This window comes from Drosophila elegans, unplaced genomic scaffold (genome assembly GCF_018152505.1).
Source record: "Drosophila elegans isolate 14027-0461.03 unplaced genomic scaffold, ASM1815250v1 contig_814, whole genome shotgun sequence".
NCBI classification, from domain to species: Eukaryota; Metazoa; Arthropoda; class Insecta; order Diptera; family Drosophilidae; genus Drosophila; species Drosophila elegans.
The window spans coordinates 18,739,928-18,750,097 of NW_024546167.1; the positions used below are offsets into that span (position 1 = coordinate 18,739,928).

The 10,170-nt window shown below is 35.9% G+C and overlaps 4 protein-coding genes across 4 annotated transcripts; 2 read left to right on the forward strand and 2 right to left on the reverse strand.

Moving 5' to 3' along the window:
* Positions 1–763: 763 nt before the first annotated feature.
* Positions 764–2,614, reverse strand: LOC108147936 (odorant receptor 22a-like). Its single transcript, XM_017274721.1, has 4 exons — positions 2,487–2,614; positions 1,360–1,998; positions 889–1,246; positions 764–832 (listed from the first exon to the last, which is right to left on the reverse strand). Exons 1-4 carry the CDS (start codon positions 2,612–2,614, stop codon positions 764–766), a joined length of 1,194 nt encoding a protein of 397 aa, XP_017130210.1.
* Positions 2,615–4,247: 1,633 nt separating this feature from the next.
* LOC108147886 (odorant receptor 22a-like) lies at positions 4,248–5,615 on the reverse strand. Its single transcript, XM_017274645.1, has 4 exons — positions 5,488–5,615; positions 4,793–5,431; positions 4,379–4,736; positions 4,248–4,316 (listed from the first exon to the last, which is right to left on the reverse strand). Exons 1-4 carry the CDS (start codon positions 5,613–5,615, stop codon positions 4,248–4,250), a joined length of 1,194 nt encoding a protein of 397 aa, XP_017130134.1.
* Positions 5,616–7,559: 1,944 nt separating this feature from the next.
* Positions 7,560–8,098, forward strand: LOC108147899. Its single transcript, XM_017274660.1, has one exon. The coding sequence runs from the start codon at positions 7,638–7,640 to the stop codon at positions 7,962–7,964; it is 327 nt and encodes a 108-aa protein (XP_017130149.1). The 5' UTR covers positions 7,560–7,637; the 3' UTR covers positions 7,965–8,098.
* A 322-nt stretch (positions 8,099–8,420) lies between these two features.
* LOC108147894 (thioredoxin domain-containing protein 5) lies at positions 8,421–9,059 on the forward strand. Its single transcript, XM_017274655.2, has one exon. The coding sequence runs from the start codon at positions 8,434–8,436 to the stop codon at positions 8,986–8,988; it is 555 nt and encodes a 184-aa protein (XP_017130144.1). The 5' UTR covers positions 8,421–8,433; the 3' UTR covers positions 8,989–9,059.
* Positions 9,060–10,170: the final 1,111 nt, after the last annotated feature.

Below are 10,170 nucleotides of genomic sequence, written 5' to 3' on the forward strand. Positions count from 1 at the left end.
TATTGTATTTTTTTGCTGCTTTTATATGTGTTTCGGGTGTTCTGCTTCGCTTCTTTGGTAATAACGCAAATCCCTTTGTTGGCCCACGCCCCCAAACTACGCCCCTGGTTCGTCCTGCCCGCATCCTTTTTCGAACAATAGCTGTGAAATAATCACTTGCCTGTTTGCACTTTATTAAGTGGACAGCGGCGCGAAAGAGACAGCTCGCTCCGGGCGAAAGAGATGGCTGCACTAGATTTACTGACCACCCAACTTTAAGTCGCGCTTTATTGTCGGGCTTACGGAACGAAGTGAATTAATGCGGGAAGCGATAGTGCTTTTATTTTTAACCCTTTGCTTAACACATTTATTGCTGGGATGCAGTTAAAGAACAGTAGTTATCTTTATGAATTGGAGTAAAAGTGCCGCGAGTCAGAGAAATTGTGTAATACAGTACCATAAATTTAATTTTTTTGTTTTAAAATTGCTTTTTTGATTTCCCAACCGAAATTTACCATCCACAAATAGTCTTATTATTGGAAATAAATTTTCTTTTTTCTTTTCAGTGCAGTGCATAACAGTTTTTATTATTTATTAACAACAAAGTTTGCATAGTTCTACATTATTTCATGCGCGCTACTTAATTGGTTTTATTTTTCTACTACTGACAATTATGCTTGAGAGCTTAATATTTGCATAGTTCTATTAAAAACATTCCGATTGTCGAATCGAAATATTAACACCAAGTGTGTTTGACAATTAACTTTCTTTTTTTTTCCAAATCTTATTGAAACTTCTCGGCCAGATTGAATTGCTTTATAAGGGTAACCACAGAAAAAGCCAACTTCATCATCTTTAAAAAATCAATAAATCACATTACGTACTTCAGTGAATGTACATCAAACTCACAGCTAAATTTGTATTCATACAAATAGGAAACACTCCGCCAGCCGTCAAAGTAATGGGGTTCTGAAGGTTTTGAAGAAAGTATACCAAAGTGGTCTTATAGCGACGGTCGGCGGACACCCAATTCGAATGGAATAGACAGTCGGCCAGGTCCTGGCAATCATCGATGATCACATTGCACAAATAGCAAAAGGGAAAGGTCTCCATAGACACATCAAACATAAAGAGACACGTGGCCAGTCCCGTCCAAAAGGTTGAGAAAAACATTAGGTTGATCATCGAGAGGCCCAAAACAGTACCGATTAGTAGGAACTGCACAAAAATTGTGCCCGAAAATACGGGTCGCAATGCGTTGACATAGCTAAGGGATTGGCAACTCTTATAATTTATTAAGGACAATTATGATATATTTTTTACAATTTCAAAGTGCTGAAATTATTTATTTTTGGAGACTCAATTTTACTTTCGACTTACTCCAATATCAAACGATGATCCTGGATGCATTTAGTCAGCTCCTCCAAGTACTCATCCTCAGTTTTTCCTGGCTCTGAGCGCAGATTTCTCAGCCGATCCTTAAGCAGGGTTATGTGACATCGAGCCATTAGCATCGAGATTAGGGGACACACATCCGTGCACAGATTCATGAAGATGCACTCCGCCATAAGGATACACTCCGCGATGCTGGAGAGCAGAAAATGCTGATCGGTGTTGATCAGGGGAAAGTACATACGCCAGGCGTGTCGTCCTTTCAGTAGAAAATACGGAAAGTTCATCAGCACAAAGCTGTAGTAGAAAATGTGATACACAACATAGACACGATTTCCCCAGGCCACACAGCGATGAGCAGTGGCCCTTTCCGCAGCTTGAACACATCTCTCGTCCAGCCGATTCAGTAGTCGCTTGGCCTCCTCCATTTTCCTGTAGCCAATCATGGTGAAAGCACACTTGAAGGAGTTGCCGAAGACGTCCACCCCAATCTCGAGCGAACTCAAGAACTCGCCCGCCGAGAAGCTCTTGAATCGCTGAACGTACTCGAAACCCATTGATAGCGGCAGAAAGATTAATATCAAACCTACCATAAAAGCGGCCCACAGATTGTACACAAGGCTCCACCTTTAAAAGTAGTAAAAAGTTATATATAAACTAGGGGGAGCCACAGATTTCACTGGGATTTTGTTGTTAGTTATAAAAGTATCTAAAAGTATGCAACCATATATTTGTTGTCTTGAAGTCTGTTTGGTCTACATCAAAAATCACCTTTATAGATTATATCAAACCCCCTTGTGGGTTATGTGGCACCCTGAATATGTTGTTTCAATTTAATTGTTTGTTTTTAAAATCAAATATAACTGATAAAATAATTTATATAAGGGGCTAAAATTATGCAACATACAATATGCAATATTTTGTCAGTGCGGAAGTCCAATAGATTTATTATGTTCTATATTTCCACTGCATACTTCTAGACAAACTATTTTTCTTTGAAACTTTCCTATTTGTCAACTTATACATATTTTTATCGCTTAATTTTCTTTTAATCGATAGATTTATTAAATTTTAAGAAACATTTTAAATAGATTTATCTATTAATGACAATTTACCTTTTATCAGCAGGCTTTGTCCAGCCGAAGGACCACACAGCCCAATCCAAGTAAATGAAGGCATCTCGAGATTGAGCCCGTTCACTCAATGGCTTTTCCTTAATGAAGGGAAATAGTTTACTTAACATCTTGTCCGTGGTTGCTTCTTGAATGTGAATTGAGTCCGGCGACAATCGCTTTTTATATGGCAAAAACTGTGTCATGGTAGTAGTTCATGACTTGACGGTTTTTGTTTTAGCTAAAACAGGTGCTTTTTATTTGTTAAAACTTTTCAAGGCTTGCAAAACTCACCATAAATAAATAAATGTCTTGCTAAATTCTGTTAAACTTTGTGTTTGCAAAATCTATGCTTAAGCCTTAAAAGTCAATTTTGTTTCACTCATAATTTTCAATACTTTAATTTTTTGCACAACTCAGTTGTCAATTAAATCCACCGCAATTTACTTTTCACCCGAATGCAATTATGAAATGCAGCATTCCAGAGCAACCATAATCCCTTTTCAATCGTTCAACGAGCACGACCTTAACACGTCATTAACCGAGTAAAACATTACCAAAATCGACATTAATTCACATGTATAGCTTCATTGTGCGATGCCGAACCAAAGTCGCCTGTTTCCCGCCCACTATCATTGCCTTTTCGCCTGTCACTGCGTTTTACTGCGTTGCCCATTGGCGGTGTTAATCAGCGTCACCGCGATGTCATGCAACCGAAAAATGATTGCCGCCAAACACATTATCTGTGTTATTAATGAGTTGCATGCCGCAGACAGCACTGCCCAAAAAGATAGTGTTTCAATTTTAAATTGTACTTTTTGTGGAATTTTTAGCACACTTTAAATTCTTCTTTAACCTACTGTGAGAAATATTTGTGGATAATATGCACAAATCAAATTAAAGCCAGAAAAAATGTATACTCCAAGAAACTATCTATAAACAAAATAAAAATGTTAAGAATAAACTGTTGGGCTTAACAAGTTCAGTTCTGAATTAAATTTCTACCAAAAAATATACTTCTTCAATTACACAAAAACTTTTTGAATAACACATTTTAAAATATTTAAAAGTTTCTGAGAGACATTCGGAAATTTGAACAAAAGTAGCTAAAATTAAAAAAATATTAAAATATAATTGTTTGGAATGTATTGCGAGTGATTGGCTGCGGGTTTCCCTCACCCAAATATTCTTCTTTAGCACTCTTTGCACAGCACATTCTCGTTATACTCGTTATATCCTTGCTTTTCGGGTGTTTAATTAATTGAAAGCATTTTTGCCAGCGCTTTGCGGCCGACTCTCATTTTGCATTTGCCGATTTCCCGAACAGCGTGAAGCGGCCACCGTAATAATATTGACTCATTGGCGTTGAGGACAGACGCACACAAAAGGACCTCCACACACATACACACAGCGGTAGACAAAAGGACCGCCACACACATGCAAATTAAATGCATTCGCAGAAGACAAACCATCAATGTGCCCTAGAATCTTTTGTCAGTTCAGTTCAGTTCTGTTAATTAACCGAAATATTTTACGTTTCTTTGTTGGCCGCCGATGAAGCGACGGATTTTTAAATTTTATCACATTCTGCATTGAGAAGCTTAACTGAGAGTTAAAGGCTTGGCCAAGTTTTCTTAATTAACCAATAAGTTGGATAGCTACAGGATTTCATATTTTTACTGAGTGCATTAACAACTTTTAATTGTGAAACTAACTATTTAATTGCCTTAAGCATTTTAATTAATCCTTATATTCCCGTTTCTCTTATTGGAACTTCTCAGCCAGATTGAATTGTTGTATAACAGTAACCACCGAGAATGCCAACTTCACCATCTTTAAATAAACACAGAATACAGAATTTAACTCTGCAGTTTATACGTATAGATCGAACCTACCGACAAATTGGTTCGCATGCAAATGGGAAACACTCCACCAGCAGTGAGAGTAATGGGCTGTTGAAGATTTTGAAGAAAGTATACCAAAGTGGACTTATAGCAACGGCTGGCGGTCAGCCAATTCGAATGGAATATGCAGTTGGAGAGGTCCTGGCAATCCAATATCATCAAATCGCACAGATAGCAGAGGGGAAAAGTCTCGCTGCAAACGTCCATCATGAAGAGAAATGTTCCCAGTCCGGTCCAAAATGTTGAGAAGAACATTATATTGATCATTGCGAGACCCAAAACCACTCCAATCAATAAGAACTGAACGAAAATAGTGCCCGAGAATACGGGTCGCACGGCGTTGATATAGCTTTGAAAATATATAAAAATATAATTTTAGATTTTATGCCGACACAATTAGCTTACTCCAATATGAAACGATGATCTTGAACGCATTGGGTCAGCTGCTGCAAGTACTCATCCTCGGTTTTTTCTGGATCAGATCGGAGGTTTCTCAACCGATCCTTAAGCAAAACGATGTGGCATCGAGCGAGCAGCATGTAGACCAAGGCACAGACGTCAGTGCACTGATCCATGGTCACCACAGTGATCATCAGTAGGAATTCCGCAATGCTGGTAGATAGGAAGTGATCCTCGGGCTTTAGCAGCGGGATATACATGCGCCACGCATGACGACCCTTCAGCAAGTAGCCCACAAAGTTAATGACCACAAAGCCCGAGTACATTACGTGGTACATAACGTAGAACAAATTGCCCAAGGCCACATAACGACGAACAGTGAGCTTCTCCTCATCGCAAACACAGCTCTCGTCCAGTTGATCCAGAATCCTTTTGGCCCTCTGGAGCTTCTTGTAACCGAGGAAGGTATAGGTGCACTTAAAGGAGGACCCATAGATATTAACGCCAATCTCAAGGGAACTGAGGAACTCATTCGCCGAGAAGCTCTTAAATCCGCGAACATATTCCACGACCATCGATATCGGCAGAAGGATTTGTATCAACAGGTTCGCAATAAGTTTCCAAATAGAGTAAACCAATGTCCACCTTTGAATAAAACACATTTTACTCAACTGACTGATTAATCAAGTGGCTTTTTTCACCTTTTATCTTCGGGTTGTGTCCAGCCAAAGGTCCACATAGCCCTATCCAAGTAGATAAAGGCATCTCGCGATTTTACCACTTCACTTAAGGGCTTTGCCTTGATGCGGGGAAACCATTTATTTATCATCTTGTCCGTGGCTGCTTCCGAATACAAGGTTAGTCCGGAAACGACTGCTTTTATAAGGCACAAGTCTGTTAAGGTTGTCTCACATGGTTTTTTTTTAAGTTTGCCTATATGGTAAAAAAAAACAGTTTATAATATGTAAAACATACTACCATATGGAATTTTTCCGGCATTACTTGTTAAACTTTTTTTAATTTTTCTTTTGCATGTTTTAAATTTATCTTCATACCCACAAATTTTGCTGAAAACTTGGTTATAATACTTAATCAGTCCAAATATAATACTTTGTTTTGAATAGTTTCAATGAGTACTTATTTCACACATACTTTATTCAGAACCTTCAACCTTTAAATTCCGAACTTTTTACTTACAAACCCTTATAAATATGTAGAATTATTGACCTGTCCACATTGACTATCCACAGTTGCTGAAAAAATTACCTTATTCATGCACAACGTTGCAATGGTTATCCAAATAATTGAATTACGCGTGCACAAAGGAAGTCTCATTAGTTATTGGTCATTGCGAGGTCTTCTAAATTTGGCATAAGCAAACCAAACCACTAAATATGGTATGCAAAGCCCCGAAATATTAAAATTATAAATAATATTCTCCAATTTAATTAGCTAGCTTCTCGGTGACAACATTTGCAGTTCAGTTTGTGGCTTTGACACTGGCGTAATTGAAATACTCGTTCTAATTAAATGGCCATATTTGTTGTTATAGATAACATGTTGGCCCAATTTACAAGCTCGTAATATAAAATGGCAATAATTTGACGACAGATTTGTGTTTTTTAGTGGAAGTGTAAATTTGAATGTTTATTGGGAAGATACCATTTTACTAAATAATGTCAATAAACAAAAACATGATCATTTTACCTTAACAAAATTGGTCCAAAATAAAACGCTGTCGAATTGGTACAGTTTAAAAATAAACATGTTAAATTTATATAATTAAAATTTCAACGTAAAAAGAGTAATCCAAATAAATTATAAAATCTCTTTAATAAATGAGATTTCCATTGCTTATATTTCGCTGTTGACTCTCGACGGTTTACGAGCAAGTTAATGTTAATTAAATGCATACAAGTGGAATTCTGTTTAATATTTTTCGAGTTGAACCTTTGACCGGTCCTCACACGGCAATGCAACCCTCAGTTGTCGTCAATCCTTTGAGTGAATGCAATTTATTTTAATTGCGAGTGCAGGCGGCAGGACTCGACTCAAACGAACGTAAAGGAAAACAATTTCAAATGGCCGTAAAATTACGCCAAAAACGAATGGAATGAATGGAGAAAAAAATTATTTCTGCCTGTCCTGCACTTGTTTTCTAGGTCACGGGCTCATTAAAATTTGAGCACCGAAAACAGGCGAAATTCTTATGAACTCCGAATCTCTTTAACCCAAATATATGCCATTATAAATGCGAACGAGTTTAAGCTCTTTATGAGATATAGGTATTGTATATTCTTAAAACTATAATTAATATTATATTATAAAAATTATATATAAAAAAGTCACAAATATATATAATTTTTCTTTAACATTTGAAATGTAATGTTGATATGAAAAACCACCAAATGGATTATACATTAAAATTAGTATGAATCACTTATAAAAGACTCTATAAAACTAAATGTTTTTAAGTCAATTGGATTGAAATATTTTCCTTTTTTTATATATATTATTTTGAGCACATTTATCGAAGTCAGACTGTACATGAACTGCATAATACATTTTTGCAGGATGAGGAAATTCCAGGATAATCGCGTGCTCAACATAAAACGTCACTTGCAGCTGTCGCAGCAGGTAGGAAAATGATCTAGCGCCAGCTGCCTTGAAATCTGGAATTTCAGAGATTTCCTCGTAAACAGGAGCAGGTAGCCGAGTGTAATAGTATAAAAAGCAAAAACCACTGACCTCAGACAGCACTGCACTCTGGACACTCAAAGCGAACAGATCTTTCCGCAGCACTCAGATCTATCTCTCAGATACGTTTAGTAACTTCTAGAGAATCTATTCAATGGCCGAGATACTTTTTCCACAACTGGAGCGTCCTTTGCCTTCGCTACCATCGCTGCATTATACTCTATTCGCCTACAGGGAGGAATTGCGACGACGTGATGCTCCATTCATGAAGATGTCCACCATTAAACTTCATCTCACGGACAATCTGATTCTGCAGACGATCAAGAATATCCGGCAGTACGACACCATGGAGATCATGAATCTCAACCAGGAGATCAACTTCAAGCGACGGTTGACCAAACAGATGAGAAAGGTGCGCAAACTGGAGAAACTCGGCCTGAACATCGATCCCCGAAAACTCGAGACCGGCCAATGGCTCTAAACTTAGACTTTATGGAACCTTAAACTCTTTACTTAAATCCTTTCGTATATCATATAAACACCCAACTATTCTTACATACTCTGAGCATGTGAAATTAGATTGTAAGCAAAATTCCTCAAGTTTTTAAAACTCAATAAGCCGAACCAACTTTATAAGTCTATCAATTTTTTGAAGAAATAAAAATTAGAAACAAAAAAGTTTATGCATTTTTTATTGCTGAAGATCTTAATATGATTTAATTAAAAAATAAAAATATCAGTATTTTTTTAGTTAAGTAGTTCCAAATTATCTTTGAGAAAATTGCTAAAACAAATGCCCAACAATTTGATTTAATATTTATAACAGCAATTGGTTTAAGAGCAAATGGAAAATCTTATAGAAAAAGCTATATATTTATTTCATAAAGAATCAACCTTCAATTTATAAATTGAATTTATAAATTATCATTGAGAAAATTGCCAAAAAAAAAATGGGTATAAATTTAATTCAATATTTGTTAATAGCAACAATAGTTTTTAGAGTTAACTCAGAAAAACCTTCAGGAAATATAACCGCAGTTACCCAGTACTCGAAGATAAATCAAAGATCCCTTGATGATTGTACTCCCGGCAGGGTTTTTGAACTGACTCCAGAAATTTTCTACGACACCACGGAAAAAGGAATATTCTTTGTCAAGTTTTATGATCCCAATTGCATTGACTGCCATGATTTTGAGAGTATCTGGACTGACTTGGCACAATCATTCAAATCCAAGAGAAATATTTGTTTTGCCGAATTAAACTGTGTTTTCGCAAAAGTTTTGTGCAACGACTACGAATTACGCTACGAACCGAATTTAATATGGTTTGAAAACGGATACAAAGTTCGCCAATATGATGGTGATTTAACTTTCGATGATGTTCACAAATTTGTTATCCAAATGAATAGGTGGAATCAAACCTTAAGCTCGGGCTCTCAAAATATAAATTCTCACACTCCTTGGATTTTTGCTTTCATGAGAAATGTGATCATTAGCTTATGGTAAATGTCTTGGAAAATATTATATACAATACATAAATTTATGCATGTCAGGTATCTTATTTACCTGCAAGTTTAGTATTCTAGTGTGCCTCATTTAATTATTTTGGAGAACTTTTGTCAGCCAAATGCAAATTTTATGCAGGCTGCACACACTTGTGGGTGGTTAAAACTGAAGAAAACAAAAACAGAGCATTTGTTGGGTTCTGCGGAGGCCATAAAAAGTTTCGACAACGGCAGCTACAAGCCACATGAAAAATTTCTGGCAAAGCGTAAATTGTATTCCCAGCAGTAAGTTCTGCTTATACCCACTAGTCGTTAAGGAGGATTAGCAGCAAAACAAGTTTTGACAAATTTCTCATATGAAACTCAAGGATTGTTAGTAAACAATAGGTTTTTAGGGCAAATAAACTTTGCTCTTGAACAATAACATATTCGTAGTTCTTTAAGCTTTATACTTTTTATATCATTATTATTAGCATTTATTTTTCTAAAGTTTCCATCGGAAGTTTCACAAAATGATGTTTCATTTTCTTCTAAAATTTTATATTATTTCTTAAATATAAATATTAAATATAAAATAGAGTAAGAATTAACTAGTCGCAACACTTGACTATATCCTTTAATTTTCCTTACCCGGAAGAGAAGCTGTAAGCATGCAAATTTCTGCATGTTGTGTGGGTGTGTTTCAGTTATTTAGTGCGCCATTTAAAATTTCGCTCCTTGGTTGACGCGGTTGGTATCCTTTGCGGAGGGAAAGGATCTGAAAACGGAGGACGATGGTATGAGGTATGTTAACTTGCAAAACAATGCATTTGGTACTTTCAAGGGCCTTACTCGCAATATTTTGTATTTAATTAACTAGTTTAAAACATTCCGAAACAAAACTGTATAAAGACAAACATTTTTATTAATTTTTATAAAAAAAAATAATCTCACGCGAAAAAAAAGTGTCAGTTATTTGATATTACTAAAATTATTTTAACAAAAATTGGTTTAATATATTATTATTATTATATTTTAATAATTTTAAGTCTTTCAAAAAATGTCTTTTATTTTAAAAGCTTGATTATATTAGATTGTTCATATTAAAATAAAAACCTAATCTAAACGGACGTTCTATGGACTTCAAAAGCAAAAATCATACAAAAAACAAAACAAAAGCAGCACGTCTTTGTGTATTTTGATA

What these genes read in the sequence shown, in the direction of transcription:
- LOC108147936 (XM_017274721.1), bottom strand. Translation starts at nt 2,614, where the DNA reads ATGTTAAGTAAACTATTTCCCTTCATTAAGGAAAAGCCATTGAGTGAA. An exon ending in ACAAAGCCTGCTGATAAAAG is followed by an intron (nt 1,999 to 2,486) that starts GTAAATTGTCAT and finishes CTACTTTTAAAG; the next exon opens with GTGGAGCCTTGTGTACAATC. An exon ending in GTATGAATACAAATTTAGCT is followed by an intron (nt 833 to 888) that starts GTGAGTTTGATG and finishes GATTTTTTAAAG; the next exon opens with ATGATGAAGTTGGCTTTTTC.
- LOC108147886 (XM_017274645.1), bottom strand. Translation starts at nt 5,615, where the DNA reads ATGATAAATAAATGGTTTCCCCGCATCAAGGCAAAGCCCTTAAGTGAA. An exon ending in ACACAACCCGAAGATAAAAG is followed by an intron (nt 5,432 to 5,487) that starts GTGAAAAAAGCC and finishes TTTTATTCAAAG; the next exon opens with GTGGACATTGGTTTACTCTA. An exon ending in GATCATCGTTTCATATTGGA is followed by an intron (nt 4,737 to 4,792) that starts GTAAGCTAATTG and finishes ATATTTTCAAAG; the next exon opens with CTATATCAACGCCGTGCGAC.
- LOC108147899 (XM_017274660.1), top strand. Translation starts at nt 7,638, where the DNA reads ATGGCCGAGATACTTTTTCCACAACTGGAGCGTCCTTTGCCTTCGCTA.
- LOC108147894 (XM_017274655.2), top strand. Translation starts at nt 8,434, where the DNA reads ATGGGTATAAATTTAATTCAATATTTGTTAATAGCAACAATAGTTTTT.